The sequence below is a fragment of the Gorilla gorilla genome, chromosome 19 (assembly GCF_029281585.2).
Source record: "Gorilla gorilla gorilla isolate KB3781 chromosome 19, NHGRI_mGorGor1-v2.1_pri, whole genome shotgun sequence".
Classification (NCBI taxonomy): domain Eukaryota; kingdom Metazoa; phylum Chordata; class Mammalia; order Primates; family Hominidae; genus Gorilla; species Gorilla gorilla.
This window is the reverse complement of record NC_073243.2, coordinates 47,712,578-47,728,013: the sequence shown is the minus strand read 5'-3', so window position 1 is coordinate 47,728,013 and position 15,436 is coordinate 47,712,578. Positions and strand designations below refer to the sequence as shown.

At 36.2% G+C, this 15,436-nt stretch overlaps 1 protein-coding gene across 4 annotated transcripts in view; it reads left to right on the top strand.

The window, feature by feature from the left end:
- Positions 1-15,436, top strand: part of IPO11 (importin 11) — a 224,248-nt gene that overhangs the window by 58,104 nt on the left and 150,708 nt on the right. For all 4 annotated transcript variants that reach the window (XM_055367578.2, XM_055367577.2, XM_063700733.1 and 1 more), the window contains exons 6-9: positions 3,974-4,106; positions 7,092-7,150; positions 11,260-11,308; positions 13,531-13,601. In XM_055367578.2, the coding sequence (XP_055223553.2) occupies positions 3,974-4,106; positions 7,092-7,150; positions 11,260-11,308; positions 13,531-13,601 (312 nt within the window). The remainder of the gene's footprint in view (positions 1-3,973; positions 4,107-7,091; positions 7,151-11,259; positions 11,309-13,530; positions 13,602-15,436) is intronic.

The window sequence follows — 15,436 nt, the reverse complement described above, 5'->3', positions numbered from 1 at the left end:
CCTTGCAAGTAGCCGAGATTACAGGCATGTGCCACCATGTCCAGCTAATTTGTTAAGAAACATTTTGTAGAAAAAGGGTCTCACTTTGTTGCCTAGGTGGGTCTTCAACTCCTTACCTCAAGTGATCCTCTTGCCTTAGCCTCCCAAAGTGCTAGGATTACAGTTGTGAGATACCATGCCCAGGGTGTACTTTATATTTTGATATCAAAAGGTTTAAACAGGGCCAGGCATGGTGGCTTATGCCTGTAATCCCAGCACTTTGGGAGGCTGAGGCAGGAGGATCACTTGAGCCCAGGAGTTTGAGACCAGGCTGGGCAACACAGTGAGACCCTATCTCTACAAAAAATAAAAATAAATATATAAATTAACCTGGTGTGGTGCATCCCTGTAGTCCCAGCTACTCAGGAGGTTGAGGTGAGGGGATTGCTTGAGCCCAGGAGATTGAGGCTGCAGTGAGCCGTGATTGTGCCACTGCACTCTAGTCTGGGCAACAGAGTGAGACTCTTTGTCTCAAAAAAAAAAAAAAGTTTAAACAGAACTTAGTTATACCAAAAATGTTTATCTCTTTTATACAATGCAGTTAATTGTTAGTTATTGTATTAAGAGACATTAGAGCATAGAAGATAATATATACTGATACACTGAACATGCCTTTTATTTGTGTATTTTTTTTTTTTTAAATGACAGAGTCTCGCTCTGTTACGCAGGCTGGAGAGCAGTGGGGTGATCTCAGCTCAGTGCAACCTCCACCTCCTGGGTTCAAGCATTTCTCCTGCCTCAGCTTCCCGAGTAGCTGGGATTACAGGCACGTGCCACCACGCCCAGCTAATTTTTGTATTTGTAATAGAGACGGGGTTTCGCTATGTTGGCCAGGCTGGTCTCGAACTCCTGACCTCAGGTGATCCACCTGCCTCGGTCCCCCAGAGTGCTGGGATTACAGGCGTGAGCCACCGCATCTGGTCTATGTGTGTTTTTTTGTTTGTTTTTTTTTTTTTTTTTTTTTTTTTTTTTGAGATGCAGTCTTGCTCTGTCGTCAGGCTGGAGTGCAGTGGCGAGATCTCTGCTCACTGCAACTTCTGCCTCCCGGATTCTCCTGCCTCAGCCTCCCGAGTAGCTGGGACTACAGACGTGTACCACCATGCCCAACTAATTTTTGTGTTTTTAGTAGAGACAGTGTTTCACGATGTTGGCCAGGATGGTCTCGATCTTTTGACCTTGTGATCCTCCTGCCTTGGCCTCCCAAAGTGCTGGGATTACAGGTGTGAGCCACTGTGCCCAGCTGGTTATTTTTTATTGTTGTTGTTTTCTTCGTTTTTTTTTTGTTTGTTTTTGAGACAGGGTCTCACTTTGTCACCCAGATTGGAGTGCAGTGGTGTGATCTCGGCTCACTGCAGCCTCCCTTCCTGGGCTCAAGGCATCCTGGCATCCTCCTGCCATAGCTCCCCAAGTAGCTGGAAGTATAGGCGCACCCCACCATGCCTGGTTAATTTTTTTTGTACTTTTTGTAGAGACTGTGTTTCGCCATGTTGCACAGGCTGGTCTCCTGACCCCAGGTGATCATCTGCCTCAGCCTCCCAAAGCACTGACATTACAGGCATGAGCCATCGCGCCTGGTCTGAGCATACCTTTTAAATGAGTTCAAGTGACTTCAGATAATAGCGACACAAAAAATTTCAATATAAAGTCCTTTTAAACAATTTTAATCTATACAGACGTTAATGTTAACAGGTAGTTTTAAGGAGATGCAAAGAAAAGCTATAAAATTACTCAAAATGTCGTTTTGTTGTAAGCAAGATATAGGTTTCAAGTATAATAGTTTTTTGGTCTTATTTGAAATTTGGATATGGCACCCTTTGAGTTTTTGTTTTCTTACAAAAAGACACAGTACAAAACGGATCTACAAATTATAGCCAAGGCTATAGATTTCATTTTGGGGGAGTTGAAATATTTGCTACAATAAGAAATTTTACTGTAGTTTAAAATTTAATTTTAGGTGTTTTGTAGAATTCTTACCTCTTTTGCGTCTAAATCCTTCTGTTTGTATTCTTTCACTTTCTTCTGACAAAATATTTTAATGATGTATGTGTTGGGAAAGCTTAGGGTGTTGTATATTACACAGTAAGTACAATAAAATTTAGGATGATAGATGTTTTTTCAATTCTGGATATATATTTCAGTATTTTATTTTCCGAAAGGACTTACTAAGAAAAATACGAATTCATTTTATGGTTTACTGAAGTTATAAATAAAGCATGCAAGTTTGTTGAAATAAAGCTTTTTTCCCACTTTTTAAATATTATTTCCCTTCTATCAGAGTGAATGTTTGCTTCTCTGCTATAATACTACTTCATGGGAAAATGTCACTTTCAAACTCTTTTTATGATACAGTGGTTTGTGTTGTAACACTATGAATTGAGAGAATGATCACTAAAGTATTTTGGCTGTAATGAAACATGAGGATTCAACAGTTTGATTTTACTCTTTGAAATATTGCATATATACTTGAGAATATGCTAAAGTAGCTTAATGAGTAGTCATTGTACCTGTTGTGAAGTATACACACAAGATGAGGAAGGACCAAGGCATCCCTGACTGATTTAGTTTGTAAAGATACAGTGAACCACTTTTAGATTCAGGCAGTTCATTATTTAATTTGGATAGAGAAAGGAAGCACCTACGGGTGCCAGCTTCCTGTGGGCCTTGTCTCATACACCAGAAAGAATGACACAGAAACAATAGGAGATGGATGACTCTAATGTGACTTGTGGGATGCCTAATTGCTGAGAAGCCAATTCTAGACTATATAGCTCAGTAGTTTTATATTCTGCAGTGTGTTTTAAGGGGAGTAGGGCAGAAAACCTTATACCTCTTCAGAACCTGAGAGGTGATGAGAAACTGTCTCGTGACAGCCTAATGGTGCAGATAAAGAGACGAGTAGGAGATGGTCTTGTAAGTTTCTTACAAGCCTTCTATCCTCTTGTGTTCTGGGAGGATCACAGGATGTTTTGCCAAGATTCAGATTAACTGAGGTTCAAGCCTTTGCTAAGCTTGTGTGTTCTGTGTGGATACATGCAAAGTTGCCCTGGGGGATATGGTGAAGCCGTTTTAATGGCACATTAAAAATACTTAAACTAACAAATGGAATTTGATTTTTTCATAGAAACATGATTTTAACAGGATTGCAGCTCTGGTTTCTGATGCCTATTCTATAAATAGCATTTAATTAGTCAACATGAGATGCTTATATCTTGAGTAAGAAAAAGCATTCCAAAGTATGCTGATGATAACTAGTCATAAATACTTTTATCTAATTTTAATTTAAAGTAAATAGCCATGTAGACTCAGCTGGATTGCTCCGAGAACTCCTGGAAAAAATTGAAGATGTCACTGGAAGATGTTCTGCCTCAAAGTGTGAGGCAGAGATTAACTACATTCTTAATGTGAGGGTCAGGTTTTTAAATATCAGCACACTTTAGTAAAGCAACTGAGAAACCATGTGGTTTGTATGTTCCTGGCATTCAATGTGCAAAAGCCATATGGGTAGAACTGGCAGAACACGGAAGGCTTTCTCCTTTGTATATCTTCATATATTGATTTATCTGACATACTCAGTGACAGTCCATAAATCATTGTTTTAAACTGAGGTTGCAACCTATTAGTGGAGATAAAAAGAATAAAAATAGAATATATAAGACTGCAATGCAGGCATTTGATGAGGTATTAATATTGTTTTAAGAAACTAGTATTTTAGGGCTGTGTCTGTGTGTGTTTAGCAGCCAGTGTAAGCTGTATGTGTTACTGTGCATTGTGGCTAAAAAAGTATGAAACATTGCCACAAATATTCTTTGACTATTTCAGATCTCTCAGAAAATGTGTGCTTAGTTGTAAAACTAAAATATATTACTTTGTAGTTCTAATGTATTACTGAAATGTATAATACACTATGAATAAATTTGTTGCCTTTTCTTTGCAGTTAGCTTCTGGAATTTATAATTTTGCCTGCTCTCTGTGGAATCACCACACAGACACATTTCTGCAACAAGTTTCTTCTGGCAATGAAGCTGCAATTTTGAGTTCACTAGAACGAACTCTGCTATCATTGAAAGGTACTGTTAAGCTTGATATGTTCATTTTTGAAATGAGATACCTCAGAACAGTCACCAAATAGTTCCTTTAGACGGGTTTTCTGTTCCCAGTTTCACTGGAAAAATAAGAGGTTTATTTCTCCCTGAAAGATAAGGGCTTATTTATAGTTTTGTGGCAGTAGCTCTTCCTCTACCCCTTCTGATTTTTGAAAGCGCATATAGTAAGTTGAAGTGGATAGTTAGATTCACATTATTGCGGCCTCATGGCTCTGAATATATTTTTTTCAAATGCTTCTAGTTTTTGTTTCTACTTTATTTTTCTCATTCTGGACCCCTACACTTATCCTTGTCATGCCAACTTTCCTAAAATTTTTTCTCCAGGCTGGAATGAGCACTGTCTTTCATCCCTCCTTTCCCTGGAAAGGCAAGGCTCCATCTTTCATCTTAGTGCCTCAGGCTCACTTGGATTTCAGAAGGTGCTTGATAGGATGCCATCTTGGCCTGTGTCTTGGTATATGTTGCTTGCAGGCATTCCCTTAGCATGAATCTCCATCTCACTTTCCTTGAGCTGTTTATCTTGATGAATGTATTCCTAGGTTCCTTTTCTTCTAAAATATACTCATTTGTCTCATTCTCTTACTTTTCTAGTCCCTCTCTTCTTTCTGTTCTGGTTGCTAAGACTCTTTTAGTTCTTTTTGTTTGTTTGTTTTTTGTTTTTTTGGACAGACAGAGTCTTGCTCTGTCTCACAGGTTGAAGTGTAGTGGCATAATCATAGCTCACTGCAACCTTGAACTCCTGGGCTCAAGTGATCCTCTCACTGCAGCTTCCTGAGTAACTGGGACTACAGGCACATGCCACTGCACCAGGCTGATTTTTACATCTTTCTGGTCTTGAACTCCTAGCTTCGAGTGATCCTCCTGCCTTGACCTCCTAAAGTGATAGGATTACAGGGATGAGCACTGTGCCTGGCCTAGTTTGTTTTTCTTAGTTTGATCTCAGGCAGCATCAGTTTCTCTCTTACTCTCAGTTTGCATTCTTTTTAGTTTTACCTATAAGTTCTTTTATCATACTCATTCTGGTACCTTGGAATCCCATCGGTCTTGGCATTGCCTTAATACATCACTTACTTTCACCAGACAATGGATGCACAAATCCCAAACTGTCAGCACATTTTGTGAAACCTGTGAAGAAATGTTTGAATGATTTTAAAGGACTGTTGAAAAATAAAATCCATTGTAGAAGTAGTTATAAAAGTGAGTGGAGATGGTTTTGTTAACATTCTTGAGGAAGAAATTACAGACATTGGAGAGAAATGTTTGCTCAGAAAGAATTACAGAAACTGATATAAGGCTGTGTATACAAAGCTGTGTGTATAGTAGTATATTTAATGATTAAGAAATTTTCAAGATTTCTTTTGATTATAGGATTTTCTTACCTTATTGATTTCAAAGCCTAACTCCTGACGAAAAAGATGTAGCTTTACTATATATTTGCCTGCCTTAAGCTTTTTAATACCTCACCATCTGAAGGTCTTAGATTCACATTAACTTTTTAGAGATATCCTGCCCTGGAAAATTTTGTTCTGTAACTATACATTTCTGTTCTGAAATGAAGAAATACTCCAAACTAGAATTTTTGTTTTGTGTAATCTCTATCTGAATTTACACTTATGTGCATTTAGTATCTTTTAGACATGGATGCATTCATTATTTCATTCAACAAATCTATAGATCCTTGGCACTGGGGAGACAGACTTAATAAAATGATCCCACAAATATATTTAAAGTGACACCTGTGACAGAGGCCTTATGATATTATGATAACTGATAATATGATCAGAAAAATTTCCCTGAGAAAGTGATCTTTGAGCCGTAATCTTAAAGGATAAGTGGAAGTTAACTAGGTGATGAAGGGAGAAGGAAAGGATCCTCTCAGGTATTGTGGCTCAAGGTCTTGTGGTGAGAAAGCATATCCAGAATAAGGGATTCAATTTGAATTCTGTTTTCTCCTTACAAAAACGAGGAAAACTTAACTGCATCGTTATGATGCAGCAACTTCTGAGTTGCATATGATGATTTCAAACTGAAGGTGTTATAGACAGCTACATTCTAAACCTAATTTTAATACATTGCTTTAGGCTTACAAACCGAAGGTCTAGTAGACAGCTACATTCTAAACCTAAATTTAATCCATTGCCTTTAGACCTCATAAACACTATTTAAGGTATAATTCTTTAGTACTGTAATAGCAATGCTTATTTAATGAACTTTTAATTTTGTCTCTTACACTGTCACCATCCTTATTGTTGCTAAATAATTGCTATATTTTACATATACCATGGAATCCATCAATAACCCTATAAAGTAGGATTTGTTAACCGCATTTTACAGATGAGGAAACTGAGATGAGAAATGTTGCCCAAAGTAGTATTACAACTGTAGACAATAGAGCAAGGATTTAAATCTAGGTCTGCCTTCAAATCTGTTATCCTGCTTATCTCTCTGTGTACACTAGTTTGTCAGTGTTACTCATGAAATGTCACAGTTGAGGAGTGTAGTTGATTCCAAATTTGGAAATAGGGTTTAATTTTTATATCGTTTTTAGGAGATAATTGTATTTCCATTAATATAGCCTAAAACTGAATGAAGGTTTTTGGTTACCGTTGAGTCATAGCTTAAAGTTTGTGAAATAGAAATAACTTTCCCAATTTCAGTTACTGCAGGTAAGAAGTACTAACAATTACATAAATTACACTAAATTTTGGAATCCAGTTTTAGAAACATGAGTAGTAACAATAAGTCAGAAGAACACTGCATTTGTGAGTTAGAAGAACTAGACTTTAGTTCCATTTTTCCCACATTTCCCAGCCAAATGACCAGGAGTTAACTTTCCAACCCAGATTAACCTCCAAGCTTGATGAAGTTTTGCAATTCTGAATCTTTCTTGTGATTGTAATTTTAGTAGGATAAAATAAGATTCAAGTAAAGCTTGCTTTTGCTTTTCAGTGCTGCGTAAGTTAACTGTTAATGGATTTGTGGAACCTCATAAGAATATGGAGGTGATGGTAAGTGATCGAAGAAATTTGCTGTGACTTTGGGAAAGTGGTATTTTCCTGAATGTTTGAAAGAGTGCTCTTTTTATTTGGCATTCAATTAGAAGAGTTTTTATTAAGTGACCATCTAGTTTTTTACCATTCTGACTTTTAGACTTCTGGTCTGTTTTCACTACGTCAAAGTGGCTGTTGTGTGAAGGAGAGGAAATAGGCCCAGGATATTTCTCAAGGATGCCATGGTACATTGAGAGTGTTAATTTGAATTTAAATTAAAATGAACTCCTGTGAATTTGAATGCTATTATAACATTACCAGGTACATTGTAGATATTTATATACTTAATATTTTCCTTTGTTTTTATGTATTTAAAATAAATTTGTTTTTTTCTGTCTGATCGTTACATTAATACATGCTGTTCACAATCAATTAAAAAAATAAATATATAAGAGAGAAAAACCTTGTCGATAAATCGATCATAAGTTGTGATATATATATTCATTGTCTGTAGATGGCCATCTTCTTTTTTTTTTTTTTTTTTTTTTTTTTTGAGACAGAGTCTCGCTCTGTCACCCAGGCTGGAGTGCAGTGGTGCAATCTTGGGTCTCTGCAACCTCTGCCTCCTGGGTTCAAGCAGTTCTCCTGCCTCAACCTCCCAAGTCACTAGGATTACAGGCATGCACCACCACACCCAGCTAATTTTTGTATTTTTAGTAGAGACGAGGTTTTACCATTTCTGCCAGGCTGGTCTCGAACTCCTGGCCTCAAGTGATCTGCCCTTTTTGGCTTCCCAAAGTGCTGGGATTACAGGCGTGGCCATGCTTGGCCTAGTTGCATTTCTTTTTTTTTCTAAATAAATGAAATGGCATTTTATTATACTTAGATTTGTGTTAGAATTCACAGTAAGTTTAGCTCAGGTAAAACATTGCTTTTTGTAAGTTGCTTTGGGGGTTGCTCAGGAGTTGAGGAAAAAACAAATCTAATTGGGTCTTTGGGTCTCTCCTACTAGATTTGACCAGAGCCATTAAAAAAAATAGTATTTTTTGTATATTGAGGTTTGATTGAAGTAATTGTTCTATTGTTAAATGAGTTTAAAACCCATAATATACATCATCATAATGTGATGGTTATTTCATTTTATGAAAATTGACATGCTTTTTTTTAAGTTAAAAATTTCAGGAAAAGAAACTAAAAAATCATTCATAATCTTACTCTTCAGAGATACTGCTAAAGTTTATAAATATCCTTGAAGACATTTTATGCATATTATTCTGGATAGACCGTCTCACTCAATTTGATACAAATGGGATCATATTTACATGTTGTTTCCTTACTTACATTTTAAAAACAAACTCAGCATATTACATATATTTTTCCCTTGTCAGTTATATTGTTACATGTTATTTTTAAAATGATTGTATGGTACATTCATATGATTAGTGTCAGTAGACTAATTTTTTAAAAAAGATATTAATATAGGATTCTTATAATGTACTTACACAATCGTCTGTTGATGGACATACAGGTTCTCAGTTTTTCATTTTTGATAAAAGATATGGACTGAACATTTGGGTAACTGTTATGTGGTTTTCTAATCTCTTTAGGATAAATTCCTAGAATTGAAAATGTTGGGTTAAGCATATGCCCCTCCACAGTATTGATACATATTACCAAATTGCTGAAAGATAATGTCAAGCCTCGATTTAAATCCAGATACATTTCGATTGCCATGCTGCCAAAAAAGATTTTCGAGAAACCAACTTGACAACTCCTTTTCAATTCCCTAACTAGAATGTATAAATTCCATGAAGGGAGGGGCTTTGTTTTATTCACTGTGACTCGGAGCTTGGAACAGTCTTTTCTGTGTAGTAAATGCTCAATAGTTGTTTGTTTAATGAATAAATCCTTTATGGTAGAAGCAATACGTCAAAGTCTCAGGAATTATATGCAATATTACTCTCATTATATTAACCAGAATATTATGTTTATCTTTTTTTAAGTGAAAATGAATTGATTTGATTTATATTCCTATAAGGTGAAATAGTAGTTTGCACTGGCTGTCATCGATATTTTGTGAGCTTTGGCTTTCCCTTGAGAGTTTTCTGGTTGCATAAATCACATGTCAACCTTTACTCAGTTATAAATGCCTTATTGTAGCAATTAAGTACATCAGTCAATTAGAGGATAAAATCTTAACAAATTAAAGACAACGTTTCAAATAATATAAAAATCTTTTTTTTTTTTTTTTTTTTTGAGACAGTCTCATCTATCTGTCGCGCAGGCTGGAGTGCAATGGCGTGATCTCGGCTCACTGCAACCTCTGCCTCCCAAGGTCAAGCGATTCTCCTGCCTCAGCCTCCTGAATAGCTGGGGTTACAGGTGCCTGCCACCATGCCCAGCTAAGTTTTTGTATTTTTAGTAGAGATGGGGTTTCACAGTGTTGGCCAGGCTGGTCTCGAACTCCTGACCTCAGTTGATCCACCCGCCTCGGCCTCCCAAAGTTCTGGGATTACAGGCGTGAGCCACCACACTTGGCCTAAAAATCTTAAAAATAACAGAGAGCTTAAAAGATGCTAAAGAAAAGATATATGACAGTGGTGAGATTCTGGGCCCTGAAGGCAGGCACAGTGATAATGATGGCTTTTAAAATCGATGGCCTTTATAATTTTCTACTTTCTTTGGAGAATAGGACTATTGGACCCTTATATAAATTTAACAGACTTGTGGGATCTTGGTGACCTAATTCTTTTATAATTGAAACCTTTTGCTGTTTCATTGTTCTGTTGTTACTTTTCATTATCAATTATTGTCAACTATGCTTTAAAAAGACAGAAATAGTATGAAAATGGAAGATGATGCAGTAGTGAAGTTGTCATCCTGAAGTTTTCTTCTTTTTTTAAATTGTGTTGCCAATTAATTTAACCCAATTAAATTGTGTTAATTGTATTGCATGACGTTTCCAGAAGGTATAAAGGAAGACTGGAAACATTCATTTTACTCTGCTTTTAGCTTTTATTTAACAGTTGAGAATTCAGAATTTTACATTTTCTGCTTGAAATGACAGAGAGAAGGAAGGAAATTGACAGAGGAAGAGGTTTACTAGTTTTTTGATGAGTCAGTGGATGGATATTGAGAGTCTGAGAGCAGTACTCTTGACTCTAATGTTAACAATGAAATTGTCTAAGGAAAATCTCAGACACTAAGTCTTCAGATAATGGTATCCTAGTTGAATTTTCTCAAACTCAAGAATTGATCAATGAACAATATATTTGATAGAGAGGAATTGTGGCATTCTAGAGTTAACTATTTTCCAGGAAAGCCATCATCATCCAGTATTTCATGACAAATGAGACTACCTCATTTGCTAATTGAGTGTGTGACATCTTTTATGATGTTTATACACCAACATTTATTGATACAAAGATGTCTTCTATGTTTAAATTCTTATTAAAAATTTTAAGTTTTTTTCACTATTTCTTTATATTTATTCCTGTTAATTATTCAAAACATATCTTAGAATATGTTTTCAAAAAAAGGGTCCATTAGACCTAGCTGGTATAGGTTGATGCCTATCTGATACTAGTATCTGAGGACCAATGTGTCATATACTTGAAGTTAAGAACTGTTGTGTAAATAATTGGTACCATGTGTTCATTTTTTGAATACTTATTATTGCCAAACGATGTTTCAGGATTCTGGATAAAGCAGTAAACAGAGCAAAGTTCTGGCTCTCAAGGAGCTTATATTCTAATGGGAGGAGCCACATAATAAATGGACAAGTGCAGTATTTCAAGGGATTTAAAGCCTGTGAAGAAAAATGAAAGCAGTAAGGAGAATAGAGAGTGTTTAGTGAAACAGGATGCTTAGAAAGTAATTTTTTATTCGTTGCAAAGTGATTTATGTAACTAAATGAGATATTGAAGGGATGAAATGCTATAGTTATTTTCCTGTGGACGACTTGTTTATAATAGTGAACTGTTTTTTGCTTAACTAATTTTAACTTATTTTTCTTCGGCTAATTTTTTTAAGTGATGTGGTAGATTTGTTTTGGTATCCCTGAAAAAGATACAAGGTAAATGTTTATAACAATAAATTGAGATATTTAAAATAATATTCTTTTCTAGGGTTTTTTACATGGAATATTTGAACGTCTAAAACAGTTTCTGGAATGCAGTAAGTACTTTCGTTGCAGTCCTTTTTACTGTAGAATTTTTATTCATTAATAGCTTATTCATTCATTAATAGCTAGGATTAATGAGGGATTAATAGATGCTTATTCATTAATAGCTTCTGTTGCACACTTATAAATCTAGAGAAAGTGTCTTGTCCAATTGCTCCCTGAGTGAGCACTTGATAGCTGCAGAGATCCTATGTGTAGCTAAAATGAGTATTTTGTATCAACTTTCTGAAGTTAGAAGCTTAGCTTTTGTCTCATATACAGAAGTCCCTCCCTGGACTATGAACCAAGACCTACAGCGGATGCCTGAAACCACAGATAGTACCAAACCCTTTGTGTACTATGCTTTTTTGAGCTGGTATCCAAAATGGCTACTAAGTGATTAACAGGCAGGTAGTGTATATAGCTGGTATTTGCTGGACAAAGGGAGGATTCTCGTCTGGGGCAGAACGGAGTGGGTCAGCTTGAGATTTATCTCCATACTCAGAATGGTGCACAATTGAAAACTTAAGAATTGTTTATTTCTGGAATTTTCTATTTAATATTTTTGGATTGTGATTGACTGCAGGCACCTGATACTGAGGAAAGCAAAACTAAGAGGGGACTACTGTACTGGTAATGAGTGTAGAGGAATTTGCCTTGTTGCCAGGCTGGTCTCAAACTCCTGGGCTAAAGCGATCCGCCCACCTTTGTCTCCCAAAGTGTTGGAATTGCAGATATGAGCCACCTTGTCTGGCCAAAATAGATTAAAAAAAAAAAGATTTCCCTGAGGCCAGGCGTGGTGACTCAACGCTTGTAACCCCAGCACTTTGGGAGGCCGAGGCGAGTGAGTCTCTTGAGCCCAGGAGTTGGAGACCAGCCTGGGCAACATGACGAAACCCTGTCTCTACAAAAAATATTAAAAAGTTAGCCAGGCATGATGGTGTGTGCCTGTAGTCCCAGCTACTCAGGAAGGATTGATTGAGCCTGAGAGGTTGAGGCTGCAGTGAGCAGTGATCTCATCACTACACTTCAACCTGGGTGACAGAACAAACCCCATCTCAAGAAAAAAAAATTCTGTTTTGTGTTCATTCCTCTTTCTGTATTTCTGCTGCAGCTACCCCTTTCCAGGCAGATGTCCACAACAGTCATATGTTTAACAAATATTGTCTATAGACTATATGCCAAATCCTGTTTAGACTTCTTGTAGACTCTTTTCGCTTTTAGTATTTGTTGCATATCACTGTGATATAACTTTCTGTAACTGGCAGTTTGATTTTGTAAATCCCTTGTTCATTAACCTCCACTGGCTTATCTTTAGCATCCTTTGTTATTCACTACCCCATGTGAGAGACTATAGCATTTATATTTGTGTTGTATTTTACTGGTGGTCTCTTTGTTATCTTCTTCTTCCATGTGATTGTAAACACCTTTATTTGGACATACACGTGTGCACACACAAGTGTGTGTGTGTGTGTGTGTGTTTGGGGATTTGCTATCCTGAGAAGATATCTTAGTCTACTCACTTTTAAGGAGCTACTGATTGTTTTATGTTAGTCAGTTTCAATATAGTAAAACATTGTTGAGCCTGTTGGCAGACACTGTTCTGGGTACTATGCATGCAAAGATGAATAAGAATGTTCATATTGTGTAGTTACTATGTTTTCTAAAAATAGTCATTTTTCTCTGGCCATCCTTGTGGGCGTAGCAGAAGGAAGAATACAAGCCCTTCCAGGAGAGAATAAGACAAATGAACAAACAGAATATGAAGAGTATTATTAGAGAGCAGATTAGCTGTTGAGCTGGTGGACATTGTTCTGAATGTACAAAAAAAAATCGCCAGGGAAATTATCAGAATAAATTTGTCAGAAGATATAGGAAAAGTGATAATGAGTGTGTTACTCCTTGACTGCTTTATTTTACACATGTATGTTGCTTGAAAAATACTTCAACTATGACATTTAGTTTTTAAATGTTATCCATGATTCATTGCTAAAACGACTATTCTTTTACTATAAAAGTGAGTTCGTTCATATATTAGGGTTAATTTTATATAATATGGCACAGAGGGCTACTGTGTCTGTTACTCAGTGTAAATCTTGGTATTGCTTTTTAAATAATGAATTCATAATGCAAAATATGCAAAAATAAAACCAGCAATATTATTTTTGTAAAAATTTTGATGTTGTCTTGGTTGTGAACTTATTAACTTCTAATATTTGAAATGTATTTTTAACAGGTAGAAGTATAGGTACAGATAATGTGTGTAGAGATAGACTGGAAAAGACCATCATTCTTTTTACTAAAGTGGTAAGTTTTTTAAAAACTTGTTTTCTCAAATATAATACACATATTCAGATTTAGAAAGGAAAATGATATTTTTATAACCATACATTTTCACTTTAGTGTAAGGAAACCTGTGTTCTGACTCCTTATAGGAAAGCTAAAAATTGCTTTTATATGTACTTTAGAATGCATATAATAATTAAATTTATATACCATGTGTCATAGTGTAAGTCACCTTGGTACATGAAAAATAAATTCTAATAAATATTAGAGTATTTGATTCCTCTAAAGCTCATTATTCTTTGACCCACTGGAGAAAGTGGAGATAAAGAAGATAGCAGTGCAGTTCAGCTAGAAGTAGATCAAATGTAGCAGACCAGGAAGTCAGTATATTCAGAATGACCATCAGACTATCTTCGTCCATACTAAGCATCTTTTGAGTGGAATTATAGGGGGTGCGCTGTGGTAGGCAGTGTGTATAATTACATTTTATAAAACATTAATTTTTATGACATTTTGGTCTTGAAGGATTGGGAGAAGTGCAAATAATTGGGTTACAGCAGTTAGACCTAGCTTGGGGACTGCTTGCACTAAAATAGGTACTTGAGGACAGGTGGGAATACCTAAATCTGTAATCTATTTCTATTTTTAATTAAAGATTCAATAATAGGGTAGGAGTTGCTTATTCCCTGGGAGGGGAGTAAGGGAGCAGAAATGAGCTGTTTTTTATCTTTGTGTTTTAGGTAGTAATTACCTTTACTTTCAGTTGTCTTCGTTTCTCTTGTTCCAAGTAGCCTCAACAACAGAAGTTCACCTAATCTTCCAGGATACATTATAAAATTGACTAAGATTTTCTGTTTAAAAAAACACAAAGCAAAGTAAAACAGGATGATGTGCTTAGTCAAAGAGGACTATACAGTATATATCACTGACACTTGCCTGCGGCTCTGCTGCCTCACAGTCCCTACTCAGTATATCAGTTACATAAGTAAAATTTGAAAAGCATTATTTAGATGATCTGTTTTAGAAAACACATTTATTTAGCTGTGAGATTTTTCAGTTCTTTCAACTCTTTCTTAAGGTAATGACATGGATAGATGGTATCTGTAACTTATTCTACTTAACATGTTGGAAGCAATTTCATTTATGAAATTCATATTTATGATCTCTAAGACTTTATTAAAGCTTTTTAAATTAGAACATTTCAAAATAGAATAAAGTTACTATAAATAGAATTGAGTAACTTTGAGTCTTCATGACATCATCACTCAGCAACAATTATCAACATATGGCCACGGTCAGTCTTACTTTGTCTGTGTGCTTCTTTCCCCTCCCACCCTTGCTGGTTATTTTAAATCGAATCCCAGATATTATCTAGTATTACCTGTAAATATTTGAGTGCGTGTCTTTAAGTGGTAGGGTTGTTTTGTTTTGTGTGTGTGTATTTTCTGAGATGGGGTGACTCTGTCACCCACGCTGGAGTGCAGTGGTGTGATCTTGACTCACTGCAGCCTCTGCCTTGTGGGCTCAAGTGATCCTTCCACCTCAGCCTCCTAAGTAGCTGGGACCAGAGGCACATGCCACCATGCCCAGCTAAATTTTTGTATTTTTGGTAGAGATGGGGTTTTGCCATCTTGCCCAGGCTGGTCTCGAACTTCTGGGCTCAAGTGATCCACCCACTGCCACCTCCCAAAGTGCTGGGATTACAGGCATGAGCCACCACACCTGGCCTGTTTTATTTTTTTTAAATAGGATCTTAACACAATTTTATATTTAAAAAATACTGATAGCTTCTTAATATCATTTAAATATCTAGTCAGATTTTAGATTTCTCTGATTGTCTCATGAATTTTTCTAGT